The sequence below is a fragment of the Gekko japonicus genome, unplaced genomic scaffold (genome assembly GCF_001447785.1).
Source record: "Gekko japonicus isolate JY-2015 unplaced genomic scaffold, Gekko_japonicus_V1.1 scaffold1123, whole genome shotgun sequence".
NCBI classification, from domain to species: Eukaryota; Metazoa; Chordata; class Lepidosauria; order Squamata; family Gekkonidae; genus Gekko; species Gekko japonicus.
In genome coordinates, this window is record NW_015165858.1 from 211,346 (window position 1) to 228,366 (window position 17,021).

A 17,021-nucleotide genomic window follows, 5' to 3' on the forward strand; every position below is an offset into this window, starting at 1 on the left:
TGAAGTAAGACAAGGCAAGTACAGAGGTGCTAAATCAACACTTGGTATCCATCTTCACTGTGAGATGTTGAACCGATGTTCTTAAAAAAGCAGTTCAGCCATGGTTATCTAGATAGCTCATTCAAATAGAGGCAACAAAAAAATAGTTGTAGGGGAAAATAACGGACTAGCAATTTACAAAGCTTAGAAGGAAGAGTTCTTGGTGCAGTTCCATTTTGTGTGTACAGGGGAGGGAACGTGGTGCTGCTTGTGCGATGTGCCCTTCCATGGAGTTTGTGGTTGCTAGGACTGACAGACTAACATAAGGCTAGATTAGGAAATGTCTAAACCAGTGGTTCCCAAACTTTTTTGGCCACTGCACACTTGACTCAATAAACTGATCCCCATTGTCTCCTATCCTATAAAAAGCACTAGTCAGAATAGTGGTTTGCACAACCCACTAAGGAATATAATAACAGTAAAATTTAAAACAGTTACAGTTAATTGCATGTTTGTTTACAATCCAATTAATACGTTTTAATTTAATACAACAAAATTGATGAACCTGATCCAGTGATACCCGCTTTTCAAAGTCGAATAGTCGTTTAACAAAAATCTTAGACACCACATATAGTAACTACTGTTCAGTAAATTCTTAATGCGATAAATGGGCTTGACAAAGTGATATCAATTCCCCACTGTCTGGTTTTAAAGTCACTTAGCAGGAGTCTTAAACCACCATATTTAATAATCCGGAGTTCATTTCTTTGCTGGGAGAGAAATTAGATGACGTCACTAAAATGTGATGGTTGAAATGTAACAAGGAGCTTCTTAACCACTGTCCACAGTGCAGGATAGTGATCAAAAATATACTTCTGTAATCAAAACAGTATGGCTGTGAGAGTTGGACTATAAGGAAGGCTGAGCACCGAAGGATAGATTCTTTTGAATTATGGTACTGGAGAAGACTCTTGAGAGTCTCTTGGACTGCAAGGAGATCAAATCAGTCAATCCTAAAAGAAATCAACCCCAACTGTTCCCTGGAAGGCCAGATACTGAAGCTGAAGCTCAAATACGTTGGCCACGAAATGAGAAGGGAGCACTCACTGGAGAAGACCCTGATGCTGGGAAAGATTGAAGGTCAAAGAAGACGAGGATGGGAAAGGATGAGATGGTTAGACAGTGTCATAGATGCAACGAACATGAAATTGAGCAAACTTCAGAGGATGGCGGAAGACCGGAAGGTCTGGCGTGATCTGGTCCATGGGGTCGCGAAGAGTCGGACTCGTCTGTGTGACTGAACAACAACAATCAAAACTGTTGGTACAATTTCTTAAACATTGGCTTAAGTGTCATTTTGTAGCTCAGTTCTTACTCCACTGCCCCATCTTCTTCAGTATCTGAAAATTGATTTATCACCCAATCTGGAATTTCCACGGAAAGGACATCCTCAAATAGCTCAGACATACCTTTATGCAGCATATCCAAATAGTCACAAAAAACTTGCAGATCATCATCTTGTATCTCACCTTTCTCTTCTAGCTCAGACAAACGTGGAAATTGGTATAGCTCGCAGTGGCCTATATTGCAAGGCAACTTAGGTTAACTATAAACTTTGGAATAAACATAGTGACAACAGCTTTGGCCTTAATAAGACTGACCTCATTTCCTTGCAATTGCAAGTTCATTTCATTGAACTTTAAAAATAGTTCTGATAAATAAGCAATGTCATGCCTGGTCTCTTTGAGTTTGTCACTGAGGAAAGCAGTCATGTCTAAAAAAACCTGCACAACCATGTCAAAAAGGTTGTAAAAGCATCTCACACAGTTGTCTTTTGATAGCAAATAAATTTCAGTATGAAGTAGCAAACATTCAGAATCTTCAATCATTCTCCACACAGTTCTCCCGGAACAATGGATTATTGACAGCCAGGGCTTTAATTTTATTCACTGCAGTAATGACAGTTGTACAGGTGATCACGGAGGTTTTTCGTAATCAGATATGGTGATGAATGACACAGTGAATGGTAGACATTTCGTACAGCTTTTTTTCCCTAAGTAAGTGACATACCCACAGTAGTGACCAATCATTGATGTGGTCCTCCAGCAGTTGAAAAAACAAGTATGTTAGCAGAATGTCCTTGTCTTTGAAGAAGTGCTCAATAACACGAAATATTGACTCACCAATAGTATCTGTTCTTAGTTGCCTTGCAAATAACGCTTGAGCCCAGACTTTCATCTTTTATAAAGCACACATAAGTGAGAAACAAAGATTCATTGCCCAGTAAATCTGACATCCAGCTGTAAAGCAAATTCAGTTGACCTTAGTATGCTGCACAATGTTATCTTCTGCAGTTTCAGCCATTTCATCTATATGTCTTTGAATATCCTGTCAAAGGCATTCACGGCCAGAGTTTATTGGTTGTTGTAGATTTTCCGGGCTGTATGTCCATGGTCTTGGCATTGTAGGACCTGACGTTTCTCCAGCAGCTGTGGCTGGCATCCTCAGAGGTATAACACAGAAAGATGGAGTACTCTTGTGTCAAGGTGAGAAGAAAAATAGTAGGCAGGTAATTTATATCTACTCAGGAAGGTGGGGTAGGGCTGAGTAGGAGTTCCCCAGGTTGCGACATGCTAATAGAGGAGCTTTCCTGAGGAGGTTCTTTTGCATATGGATTGTCTGTTGAAATTCTAATCTTATCTGTAGTGCTATTGTAAGATGTAGAGCATTTTGTGTTTTTCAGGACAGGAAACCATGCCCTATTTATTTTTAAATTCTCTTCTTTCCTGTTGAAATTGTGTTTATGTTTATGAATGTTTATGAAACACACATTTTGTGTTTTTCAGGACAGGAAACCATGCCCTATTTATTTTTAAATTCTCTTCTTTCCTGTTGAAATTGTGTTTATGTTTATGAATTTCAATGACTTCCCTGTGTAATCTGACATGGTAATTGGATGTGTTGTCCAGCATTTCAGTGTCTTGGAATAAGATACTGTGTCCTGTTTGAGTTAGGCTATGTTCAGCCACTGCTGATTTTTCAGGTTGGCCCAGTCTGCAGTGTCTTTCATGTTCTTTTATTCTTGACTGAATGCTACGCTGTGTGGTCCCAATGTAAACCTGTCCACAACTGCATGGCATGCGGTATACTTCTGCAGAAGTGAGGGGATCTCTTCTGTCTTTTTGCCGATCGTACCATCTGTTTTATTTTTCTGGTGGATCTGAATACTGTTTGTAGACTGTGTTTTTTCATAAGTTTTCCCATCTGATCGGTGATTCCTTTGATATATGGCAAAAACACTTTTCCTGTGGGAGACTTTTTCCTCAGTTGTTTGTTTTACCTTTGGTTTAATTGCTCTTCTGATTTCATTCTTGGAGTAGCCATTTGCTTGAAGTGAGTGGTTTAGATGATTTAGTTCATCGTTGAGAAAGTGTGGTTCATATATCCGTCTTGTGCGGTCTACTAATGTTTTGTTTATGCCTCTTTTTTGCTGAGGGTGGTGACTGGAGTTTTTGTGTAAAGATCCATATGAGTTGGTTTTCTATAGATCTTGTGTCCTAATTGAAGGTTAGCTTTGATATCTAGAAATGGGATTTCTTTTTCCATAGTGAATTGTATGTTTGGGTGGATGTTGTTGAGGTGGTCTAAAAACAACCATACTTCTCCATGGCTCCAAATGATAAAGGTAACATCTATGTACCAGAACCAGACTGTAGGCTTGAGGGGTGAAGATTCTAAAGCGTTTTTTCAAAATGTTCAATGTAGAAGTTTGTTATAACCGGGCTGAGAGGGCTTTCCATGGCAACCCCATCAGGGCTTCCCATGGCAACCCCATCCATCTGTTCATAGAATTCGTTATCCCATTGGAAGTAACTGGCTATCAAACAATGGTGGAATAAGGCTGTTATGTCTTCTGGAAAAATCTGATTAACAAGCATGAGTGTGTCTTGTACTGGAATTAAGAACCTATAAAGGTTAGTCAAGAATAGAAGAGGGCCAACTCTTAAAATCTAATTATGAGACCTAAAAAATATACATGTATTTATTAAACACAAATTAAAATAACGAATAAGGGCCCATTCATACCTCATATACAAGTATAAAAACATACAAAGGCTGATGAAATAGGCCTAACGCGTTTCGGCCTTTACAGGCCTTCCTCAGAGGTCTAATACAAATAAAACATGTTGGCTGATATGTAAAAATATATACAATCATACATATACAGAATATGCAATAGAGACCAGAAAACAATTGCTGTAAAAATAAAATAAATAGACCATTAGACACATATGCTACAACTAACAAATACATAGTAAATATATTGTCAAACAAAAAACCATTGACTTACTTCCAAAGTTTAACCACTGGGCAAAGAAGAGAAATACAAAAATACAAATACAGCCTCCAGTGCAATCACATGTCCAGTAGTACGTCTCTAGAAACAATAAAAGTGTATGAGTCAATGTATTAAACAACTAATAACTGAATGTAAACAAAGAAAAATGAAAATAGTCACCTCTAGTCAACCTATATATTCTGGAACCTTGGAAAAAGAGATACCACATCAAAACTGACGAGTATGTCCTGTGTGTTACATGTCTTTGCACTGAATTGTTGCCGAGAGGAATAGCCTCTCAAGATTTTACAGCAAAAACTTGAAAAATGACAGAGCGAAAAACACATGTGATGATGACAGCTTCTCAAAACACAATATACTGGTCTGACTAGTGGTCTGATGGCATAGTTAATTCCAGTAGTTTCCACCATATTTCAGCTCTATGCAGAAGCAGAAACTTGGAGTGCCATATGCCGGCATGGTGCCATAGCCTGGTCCATCATAAATAAATGAATAATGCAGTTGAAGGGACCTACCAGATGCACCCATCATCCCCTTGCGTCTTTGCACCCCCTAGGTAATCTCCCCAAGGGAGCAGTGCTGCCCACTTTGGAAACAACTGGTCTAAACAGAAATGTTAGGTTTTTGTATTTATTTATTTATTTATTTGCTTTCACTTCACCTGGAGAGCCAGTTTGGTGTAGAGGTTAAGAGCACGGACTTTAATCTGGGAGAACCGGGTTTGATTCCCCGCTCCTCCACATGCAAGTGCTGGGTGACTTTGAGTCAGTTATAAGTTCTTTCAGAGCTGTGCTCTCAAGGGTAGTTCTCTCAGAGCTCTCTCAGCCTCACCTACCTCACAGGGTGTCTGTTGTGGGGAGGGGAAGGGAAAGGGATTGTAAAGTGCTCTGAGACTCCTTTGGGTAATGAAGGGCAGAGTATAAATCCAATCTCCTCCTCCTCCTCCTCACTAAACTGCCTTGCAACTGCCCTCCTCCAGACATTTTGCTGTGAAAATATCTTTCCTGCTTACACAGTCCTGAGCTCCCTGTGATCCTTTCCTTTGCAGGCAGATGTCTTGTGATATCTGACTGTTCACAAATGCTTTTCCTTAGGACTACAGACCTTCCATTTCAAATCTTTCTTATGCCCAGAAAGGGAGCTTTCTGAGTGGCACCTCTGCCATGGATGCTGGCAGGTCTACTGAAACCGGCAAAACCCAGTCTGCTCAGTGAAGAGGGATGTGGATGATGGGTAGATGGGATGGTCAATCACTTGCTAGACCCAGGAAAGCCTTCCAGCTCATGTAATAACAGGGGATCTTTAGTTTAAAAGGAATGGCTATTGTACTGGGGGTAGGTTTAAAAAATTATGGATAGTATGGTAACGGGATATTTTTCTATGTCTCCTTATTCTAGAACTTGGAGTTCACTCTGTGAAACTAATCTGAAGTAGATTAAAAAAATTGGAAAAAATATTTTAATTCACCACATAGTGTACAGGATTCACTACCACAAGCTATCTGGCTGCTAGCTTAAATGTCTAAAAAGGTTTATAAAATTGTTGAGGATAAGGCTGTAAGCAGTTTCAGGCCATGATGGCTACGTGGAAACTCTCAGTTCAGAGCTAAGAGCTGTTGCATTCATGCCGTGTTTATTGAGGCATCTGACCAGTATCCTGTGTCTAGCACTGGCTAGCGTAAGGTGGATAGTTGGCCTAATCCAGCAGGGTTCTTACTACTTCAGCTAGTTTTAAATTTTGCAGTTGATCTGGTCATTTTGATTCAGTTACCTTGCATGGGAAAATGTTGGATTACAGAATCGTAAATCCTGCTAAGTGAACAATGCTAATTGGTTTGATCAAAATTTCTAATTTGTCTTTCTTTTCTTTCACAGCTTTCATCCAGTCAGATAGTATAATAGAAGTTTTACGCTTTGATGAAGGAGGCTTATTACAGGTAAATATTTTCCATAAAGCAAAACATGCTGACGCGTTATTGTTTATGTATGCAGTAACTCAATTTTAGCCAGCTGTAGTCTCTGCAGCATTTTCTTGATGAAGAAAAATAAAATTTGCAATGTCAGGCCTGTAAATCAAATTTAATACCCTCATCTTTTCTGTTTGATCCTTGTAGTTCACTGTGTTCATTGTTTAATCTGCAATCTGCTCTTAATAAAGCCTCAGTAAGTCTCCTGTCTGCACACTAGTTGGCTAAGTTTGGCATTTCTAATGAACAAGGTGAACCTGTGTCAAAGCTTCCTTCCCTACTACAGAGTAGTAGGTTTCCCTACTCTTACATTTCCCTGGTGCATTCCTGGCACCATAGCTCTTCCTCATGCAACTTCTGTGTATCATGGTCAGCCTCAGAAGATAAAAGAAGTCTTGGGAAGTTAAAAACATGTTTTCTGCTTGCTGCCTTTTTTCCACTTTCCCTCTTACATTCTCAGCTTCTCTTTTCAGAGTTGATCTTATATAGGTCAACAAACTAATGGTTTTGGGTGGGTGTGGGTTATGAAGGTTATGAGATAGAAGAAGAAGAAAGGGCTGATGTGCCTAGGGTTTCCCGGTCTTACCTGGTTGCTGGTGGGGGGGCAGTCTTGCTGTGTGGGTCTTCTGGGTCATTGCGCCAGGCACATTGGGCGGGACGCTCTAGCATTTGGGCAAACCCCCCTATGGTTACCATAGAGTTTTTTCCCAAATGCTAGAGTGTCCCCTGAGCAATGATGTCACTTCTGGGTGATGTCATGATGCCAGGCACATTGGGTGGGATGGGACTCTTTGGAGGCAGGCCCCCCCTCCTGGCCAGCTGGCCAGTGGGGGAACCCCTGCCAGGGGTATGGCAACCCTAAGGTGTGCCCCATAACACAATTTGTAGTTTGCAAGATAATATTCAGAAGTGCTTTTCTGCTTTAAAGTGGAGCTGATATTTAGAATAAATACTCTTCTTCACCTTAATTTGTAACACTTATAGCAAACAATGAAGTTACTGTTGTAGATTTGAACATACCGTATTTTTTGGACCATAAGACTCACTTTTTCTTCCCAAAAAAGTGGGAGGAAAAGTGAGTGCGTCTTATGGACCGAAGGTTCAGAATATTTTAAAGGAGGAAAACAGGGGAAAAAATATTCTGAACCTTCGGTCCATAAGACGCACTCACTTTTCCTCCCACTTTTTTTGGAAGAAAAAGTGAGTCTTATGGTCCAAAAAATACGGTATGTTTTCCTGGAAATTAAGTCCCACTAAATTCAGTTGGGCTGAAGCTCAAGTGAGGGTGCACATGACTGCGGCCTTAGGGCGCAGCCCTAAACAAGTCTACTTGTAAGCAGTTCCCATTTTAATCAGCGGAGCTTATTTCCAGGAAGGTGGTCTTAGTTTTGTTCCCTGAGTGGCTAACATCAAGGAACCTACCTGTCTTTCAGAGTCTGGGAGAATACTGATTTACATTGTACCAGGTTTTGGTCTTGTAAAACCATAATCCCATTTTGGGAACAGAGAATTTTCTGCATAAATCTAATAGTCATCTTGTGTGTTTACGTTGAAGCTTCTTGGAGCCATACTTTCATTATTCAGAATGGACAACTGCTGCACATCTCTAGCTATTCAAGAGTTTGGTACTAGGAAGATGTTAACTTTGTAGATGTAACCTTAAATCGTGGTTGATGCTAGGAAGGGAAGGCAGATTTATTTAGGACAGGAAGAGGAGAGGCTGGCCAGTCACTGCAAGGCAAGCCTTTTAGCCAATGTAAGGGTCTATTTTGTTACCTGGAGCAGAGTATTGCCTTTAACACTGTAATCTCCTATCAGATGTAGAATCCCTTGCAGTAATAGCTAGGAGCAAAATTCTGTCTGCCAACAATCAGTCTTTTCTATCTGAGCTTGTCTCAAATTACTTCAGATTACTAGACCTCTACTGGCTGCTAGGCTGTTTCCAGCTGCAAGATTCTTTTTTGGTGTGTTTGCATATCACAGTGTTTCATGATAACACAGACATTTAAAGACAATGAGTAATTATAGAAAGTGCCATATCACATCTGCCTCTGTCTTATTTATGTAATAACTGAATTATGCTGATAGACTATTCGAATTGCTTTGTTCTGTCTTGATTCACTGATTTTAAAAAGACAGTTAATTGTGTCATTGTCTCATGTCTACTGAATGCATGAAATGTGATGGAATCACACATCAAGGATTAATTATGCATGTTTTTACTTAAGCTTCTGCTTGATAATTGGCTTTGCTAATTTAATGTCTGAAAACCAACAAATAATTTCAGAGCATAGAACTAATGGTATTTTGTTCATAAAGGGCAATGAAATCATTAACTGCTTCGTAACTTCTTTGTTAGAGGCAGCGAATGCAACCTGTCTTCTCACATTTTTTAAACTCTAAAATTTTAATGATTGCATGGTCCCCAGGCCCCGGTGGCTTTTTATCTATAAGGATCCAGTATTCCAGTGACTTCTCCCCACCAGCACCAGCTTTGGGATGGTTGTAGGTGCTGTTTCCTGAACTGGAAGGCAGGGGCCAGTCTACTTCAGCTGATGGAAAGATGAGCCAACCCTGTTGTAGAGGTTCTTTGTCCAAGTTAAATACTGGCCATGTTACTTGTATTTCAGTGCACACCGTTATTTTGGAAAGATGTGCCTTATGCCAGTGAGCTTTGCAGAGTTTACTCCTGTGAGCACTAGGGCTAGCATGCAAATCGCTTACCTGCCTATTGTTTCACTATTATCAGATAATGGCAAATATTCCGTAAAGCCAAGAATTCCATTGTATAGGTGGCAATTTAGGGCTCGGTTTGAGTTCCTACTCAGGATGTGTAGTTTGGTTTTTGAAGGTTTTGATTACTTATGCTTTGATATTGAAGTTTGCATTTTTTTTTCCTTTGTAGACTGAGGCAACTATTGGCCTTGGTACATATCAGCAGAAAAGGTAAGTTGCTTTTTATGATGTATTCATATATGCTGAGTGAACTACAGCAATTTCTTAGAATTCTCCTGCTATAATTAAAAGTTTTGAATACTTTGTGGTGTCTACTAGAAAATAGTTATTTATTGTACATCTTACAGAAACAATTAGCCTAATCTAAGCTGATCAACATAGTCATGAATATTATGTGCATATTACAATGTAATAAACTTGCAGTAAAGTCCCAAGTGAACTAATGCCCTCCTAAATCCATTGAAGCCTGTGTGTTTAGGAGGATGTAACTCCGCTAAGGACTGTACTGTTCAGGTGTGTAAAATTATTAGTGATATTTTGCAAGGTAATGTGGTAGAGATAAATTTATCATAGGTTTAACTACCACCTCATAATCATGTTCAAATACCTGTGGAAGTGACCAGGCAAATGAAAGGAACTTCTCATGGAGAGTTGATCAATCCCATCATTTGATTTGCTCGGTCGCAGCAAAGATAATTGGTTATACAGTTCAGCAGTTACTGACCACTGTGGCAACAGTAAACTGTTCGCTTGTATACAGGCATTTCTACTGTAGTGCAGAGTTGACTCTTATTTTTTGATTGTACCATAATTAGTGAGTGCTTATTGCAAATATGAGCTACATTGTGTGGAGAATGATGCCAAAGTGCAAAACTTAAAGCAACTTTAAACATCTTCTGCCTCTGTCTTACATCTTTGATGAGGTGGCCTTTTGTAAGACAGAATTAACAGTGGCTTTTCTGCAAGCCCTTTGTATATGTAACTGACAGTTAGCTTTCAAAGGAGCCATGTAATAGTTTATACGATTACATCTTCAGAAAGCAAGAAGTATGTAGTTAATAGAACTTAAGCAGATCTACTGTGCAGGATAACCATTGTGACAATTGCATATCTGCAGATGGAAATGAGTCATATTCTGACTAGTAAGTTATTGGATAGTGGGGGGAGGGGGGATTGTAGATTTGGAAGATAATGACCTGAAGGTGGTTTAGACCAATTCAGTTGCACTGAGGCATTATTAAAATATATCAACACTTTAACAAGTTAGCATTCATCTGGTGAAGAAATTTGGGGCCTGTGGTTAGAAGGGGCTATGTGCTATTGAAGGAATAGATGGATGAATTTAAACTATATTTTTCCTGGATGGCTAGCATTCCTTAATGCCAAAAATTCCTGAACGCTTCTCAAATATATCTTGTGACTTCTAATCTTTAGATCCCCTGTGGTACTAGGAAAGCAGTTTCCAATAAGCTGTTCTGCTGAATTGCCTGAATAGAACAAAAATTATGTCAGTAGGTTACAAGAAGCAGCAGTATGCTATATTAACTGTAGAGCACCCTGCAAAACTGTCTCCTTCTACAACTTTCATTAACCATCTGAAGTTCAAATTCTCCAGTGAACATTTCCAGACATTGCTTGTTATCCTGACTACCTCACCTCATGAAGGGTTGAAAGACATCCCTTGTATTGGGATACCTACAAATCTTGCAACTTTATTTGCATTTTTGGTTTTAAGTGTTGTTGTAACTTCCTCAGATTCCATAATGCTGTGTAGAAAGTCCAATACTTCTATGGTATTGCTGTTGTCAGTGTTTTTGTTCTGACAACCACCCAACTCAAAGTAAATGATAGTATCTCTTACAAATCCTTCTGTTTCCACACAGGGCCACTGACAGGGGGACTGGGAAAACAAAATGGGGGGGGGGCAAATTAGCTGGAGGGTCATTGAAGCTAGCTGCATTCTGCATCCAGCAGATCTATGTATTTGTAATGCAGTTCTGGCTGCAACCACTAGGAGTGCAGGGAAGTCTGAGCAGAGTAAAAGGCACTCCAGTATAGGCTAAGACTGAAGCAAACTTGCTATGGCGATCTCACCCTCTTCCCTCCCTCACACACAAGATTTTCCCTTTGTTTCTTATTTTTTTGCTGAGCAACCCTGTATCTATTTTCTTCTTATTTGTTGGTCTGTAGCTGTCCCACCATGTCATGTTGTTATATATTTTGAGGCTTGTCCAGTCCAGGGACTTGAGGGAAAAGACAAAATCACCTGCTTATATTCTACTTCTGTAATGGCACACAAGAGGCTTTTGAAAGTTCAAAATAAACAAAATATGTTATTTAACTTGGAGGGGGGAAGGTCAGGTGGAATCAGAGGTAGGATGTATGAGGTGAACTGATAATAGAAATTGAGGTAACTTTGTTATCACACTAAATTCAGATATGTTGCCAACAAGTGTTTTTGCTTTTCAGCAAGGTCTTTTGAAACTTTGAGGAGAGAGGCTTTCTTTTCAGTGTCTGCTTAAACACTCAAGCATAGGTTCCTGAGTTATACTGACCCTTAAGGTTTAGAAGGCAGGAACATACAACCAAGTTCCCAGAATCCTTCTATATACACAGACCAGGGATCACTCCTTTTTAAAGAGTTAACTCCCTTTTCACTGGGCAGGGATTACTTCTCTAGACTAGAAGCTCTGTCCCTTTTTGGCTTGAATAGGTATCCACTGTGATCATGCATCCTTCAGCCTCTTTTCCAATCCACAGTGGGTGTGGTCAGACGGCGTGCTGAGAGTGGGTTAAACTGCTCCGGTTCTAACCAGATTATATTTGATCTGGATAATCGCGATCACACTTACCTCCCTTATCCTGCTTTACCACGCAGTCGCAGCTCTCCCTGCTGTCTACACTACCAATGCGTGGGAGCATGTGTCGGCATTTAAAAAACAAATTCTCAGTTTGTGCATGTGCATAAACGCCCCTCCATAGAAGGGGGGGAAACTATCATGGTACATGCACAGAACCACCAGTGCGAATCAATCCAACCCCTGCAACAAAAGACTTCCCTTTAAATGTTTGACCCGAAAATGGCCTCCGTGAGATCCCGAACTCATCTAAACGCTAAAACAAGTGACTGTTTAAATGTCGGTTTTCTAAACACGGTGGCGGAGCTCCGCCTATGCGCATACCGCCAACACATTAAAAAAATGGTGGGCGAAAAGTGGAAGCCTCGGGCAGCTTTCGAGCGGGGAGGGGGTTTAAACCAGAAGTGGCTTGACACCGGAGGAGCGATTACACAGGGGGAAAATGCGGCTTTAAACGGGAGAGCTGAGAAAACACCACTTTGGGACCTGGTAACAAAATACTCCGGGTTAAAGCAGTTTTGAGCCGGAAACCAGCGGCTGGGGATGGGAGGCAGATGTTGACTGTGTGATCATGCATATAAAATCCGTTGCTGAACTGTCACGACACCACATCAAACGGCGCGTCTGAATGCACCCAATCAGTGCTAAACTGCCTTTTCTTCAACTATCAGCTCCCAACTGTCATTTCTTAACCGAAGCTCAATAAAATTCTATTTGAACTGCCTGTCACTCAGAGGTGCTCAGACAGTTAGAATGTTAACCCTTGACAGTCCATCACACTTGCCTAATAGACCATACTAACCCATAAACTAATCCAGCAATGGAGCAAGAAGAGCAATTCCAGCTGATGGCTGTTGCACTGTCTGCCTGCAGCCTGTTAACCAAGGTCATTTTCTATAATAATCTAGGCTTTCTCTCTCCCTTTCCTTGCACTCAGCTCAGCCAGATCTTGCAAAGCAATAGTTAGGGTGTTGCAGCAAAATAAAACATTTCTCTCTCTTCCTCAGTTTTTCTCTTTTCCACACTTTTCTCATTCATTTCTATCTCCCCCCCCTAATTTTTCTGTGTGTCTCCCCCCCCCCCTATTTTCACTTCTTGGTTTCAAAACCTTCTCATCCCTATCCTGCTTGGTGACAGAATGTTCTTAAAAATAGAATCATAGAAAACCTTTGTTAATATTATGAACAGAAGGGGGGAAGAGTTAATATTTCATCATGATCTAACGAAGTAATAAAAGGATGCTTCCCACCCCTCCTCCACCCTTTTCATGCTGCCATCAGTCCAAGTTATGTGGGGTTTGAACTGCCACGTTTATTTTGCCATCTTTTTAATGGTTTTAGCTGTTTTAAGAATTAACTATATTAAATTGGTTTTAATAGCTCATGCACCCTGATACCTGCTTCTGAGCCCATTTCACTGTATTAATAATGGAATTGTTTTATATGGTTTTATGTGGTTTTAACTGTATTTTATGTACTGACTGTGAGCTGCCCTGAGCCTGCATTGTGGGGCGGGCGGGGTATAAATGTGATTAATGAATAATAAATAAATAATAAATAATTAACAATAAATAAATAAATGGTAATAGAAAATTAATCTTGTTTTAGTGGTTGTACATGTGGAACAGAAGTTACAGCTCCCAGTTCAGGCATTGGACTGTTAATCATCATTGTGCTGGTGGAAGATCTAATATCCCTTTGTAAAGACTACTTTGCTATCTGACAAATGATGCAACCTTTTCAATATCATAGCCAAGTGATTTGCTTGTTTTATTGATACTTGGTTTTGATCAGGGTCATGGGGGGCCCATATTTTGAGTTGTCAGTATGATATACATTTTAGGTTATTTAAATTTATCCAAGTAAACTGCTAGCTAATGTATATGGTTTAGTTTTGGAATAGACAAAAAAATGCAAAATTGGCTGTGGCAGAGGTTTCATTTCCTACCTATTTCTGAAATAGTTAATTTACATTTAAATTTGCAAATACAATGAAAGTGAGACACTTTCAGCCACTTAATTTGGGAGCTGCTATGCTCACTTGATACCACCTCTTTTGCATTAAATGGTATTTTAAGAATTACGAGAGTCTACAGTTACTTCTGTAGATGCTGCTAAGCAGTGAAAAGGAAATAGTAGTCAAATTATGGGTATGGAAAATGTTGTGGTGCAAACTGACATTGTTTATTAATGGATTGGTAGGAGATGTTGTTCCGCAATTTTAAAATGTACATCTCTTTATTTTTATTCAGTTTTAAGTTAATCTCTATATATTTGGAACTCCATGTGCTTTCCATTTCAAACAGTCATTTCAGATCACTAAGAAATAGTTGATTACAGGAACATTAGTGGCAACGTGCTTTGTGTGCCATTTGGAAAAGGGGGACGTATAAAACAAGCCTGTATCCATCGTGGCCAGTAATCCTCTACACTGTCACCATAACTGTTGTCATCCTGTTTCTCCAAGCCCCAACTCCCATGAGATAAAATGAAGCACCTACTCTAGCCATCATTTCTTATACAATTTGTGTCCCTTCTGTTTGTGCATGACAAATGCAGCAAGAGGTACCATTGGTTTACTCTGTGCCATACATCTGCAGCCACAGTAATGTTATGTCACATGGACACCTGAGAAGGGAGGAGGTTATGTGGCTACTTCTGCTCTGAGGAGTTCAGCATAAAGTTACCTACCTGAGAAAAGGGGGAGAAGAATCCTCTCACATATGTATAGCTACCAGGAAGCGAGGAAGGAATTGCCTGTGCAAAATAAAAGCATTGTTGCTGTATCTGTGGGATATTTTTATAAATCTTTCTGAGGAATAAGCAAATGGGATAGTGTTGAAAGCTGGGTTGGCCTGTGGAATGAGGAAATGGAGTGGATGAGTAATATGGTCTCTTCTAGGAACCCTTTTTTGCTGACAAGAACCTGATTAGCTATTTGGCTTACAGAGGAACTGAAGGCAATAAAATTATTAGGATGGCAGTTAGGATCATGTTGGTGGAAGACTTGTGCTGAATCCAGTTAAACGCAGGCTATAGCCCATATTAAGTCTGAGTCTGTGGGCTTCCCTTCATTCCCTTCCATCACCAGCAGAGCTCTTCCAAGTCATGTTGAGTTGAGTTTTTGATGATGGGACCAGGGTGTTAAGTACTTTGCTGATAAAATTGCTCATGGACATTCTGGCTTGAAGGCCACTTTAGATAAAGTAAGAAATGTGGATTTAACTGGGAATCCAGGTTTGTCCTGTTTTCATGGATACTTTTGAAGTTTCTGCAACACCAGGATGTGGCTAAAATACCTGGAGAGGTGGGCCCTACAGCCTGTATGCTTGACTTCCTGTTTAGAACTGCCGTGTGTGTGTGTGTGTGTGTGTGTGTGTGTGTGTGTGGCTAGCCTGTTGGGTGGCAGAAGTCTTGAATGCCTTCCTTAGCTTAAGGGGAGTGGCCACTGTGTTAAAGGCGGCTGTGGTAGGACCAGACATGAAAAAGTCTTCCCTTGATTCCTGCAGACTGAACACACCATGCCTGGGCATCCCTATTGGGCTGTCTCTTAGCAGCTGTAAATATCAACAGTTACTGTATTCTTGATGAGTTACTGTTGGAACTGCAGTGGTTTTAATAATTCCTAAAGTGTAGGACTTGAAAGATGATGCCAGTTAAGGTGCTGATCCTCCCTGTAGCCTTTGGCCTGTGGGGGTGCCCCAGAGTTTCATCTAGTCTCCCATAGCACTTAACGTTTACATGAAGCTACTGGATGAGGCCATCTGGAGATTTGCACTATCACTAGTTTGTGCTTGCTCTGTGCTACCCATCTAATACTATGACACATTTGATATACTTAACCAGAATCTGGGTGTCAGTGATATGTGAATGAAAGAAAACAAACTTAATCCAGACAAGACAGAAGAGCTTCTATTTGGCAAAACAACCAGACCTGGTATAGTTCTACAACCTCTGCTTTTATGGCATTGCATTCCCCTAAGACTGAGATATACAGTTTGGGTGTACTCCTGGAGTTAGCCCTGTTTCTGCATGGTCAAATGTTAGCTATGATCAGGACTGCTGTCTGTCAGCTAAGGCTTTTATAGTAATGGTATACTTTACAGGTGAGGAAGGCACAATAGTGCCTTGATGACTTCTGGATTAGACAAGAGACCAGCAAGAACTTGTGGGTGGGCATCTCATTTCCTCTCCCCCACTATTTTTCTTTCACTTCTCTGAAAGCCCCAATAACTTTTTCCTAATTCCTTCACTCCTTCCCACCCACCCGCCAACCTACTTTTATCTGCCCCCCAACTCCCCTTCAGCAGCCTCTCCAGAGGAAACTCTGGCTCAGTTGCTCAGTGACAGCTGGCCTGGGGCCAGTTGCATTGTGAGAATCTTGTCAGGACTTCACTTTCCCCTGTATCCCCTCCCCCCACTATTTCCTCTTTAGCTCCTCCTGGCGGCCCTCCTATCCTCACCTTCCACTGCTTCCTTCTTTCCGGAACCCATTTCTCTCAGATCCTAGTCTGAAACTCTTAACTACTCCACCACACTGGCTTTTGTGATGTGGTTACTAATGAACAGTAGCAAGCAACCTGCATCAGTTATACAAGTTGCATGGTAGCATGTAGTTCAGTAGCTGCTGCTGGGCCCGGGCCCATAGAGGTATTCCTCAAAGGCTGAAAGGGCCCTGGCCCCACTCCCTGCTTTTTTGTGACAGAAACCAAGACTTGAAGGCTAGCAATATTTGTGGTTGCCTAGGAGTGACAACGCGAGACATCAGTTTATTAAAGCTACAGGTGCTCCTTTATCATTTTGGGGGATTTTAACATCCATTGTATTTTTTAAGGTTCCAGATTTTCAGCAAATTTGGGGCTTTTCACAGGTTTATACAAAAAAAAGATCTGTCTTGTCTGTCCTTGGTGCAGTCTCTGGATTTAGGTATCTGCACACTGAGAATTGATTATTATAATGCACTGTGTGGACCTTCCCTGAAAATACTCAAAGTAAACTGGTCTGTAATGTGTCTGTCAGCAGCTCACTTACAAGGGTAAGTCACTATCATCTTTTGATCACATAAATCTAGTTCTGGATGAAACTGAAGTGGCTTTGGACCCAGTTCAAAGTTCTGGTTTTGA

General features: G+C 40.5%; 1 protein-coding gene across 2 annotated transcripts in view; it reads left to right on the forward strand.

Moving 5' to 3' along the window:
- The window catches only part of TMEM131 (transmembrane protein 131), a 110,301-nt gene that overhangs the window by 26,722 nt on the left and 66,558 nt on the right, over positions 1-17,021 (forward strand). For both annotated transcript variants that reach the window (XM_015411202.1, XM_015411203.1), the window contains exons 2-3: positions 6,214-6,275; positions 9,211-9,251. In XM_015411202.1, the coding sequence (XP_015266688.1) occupies positions 6,214-6,275; positions 9,211-9,251 (103 nt within the window). The remainder of the gene's footprint in view (positions 1-6,213; positions 6,276-9,210; positions 9,252-17,021) is intronic.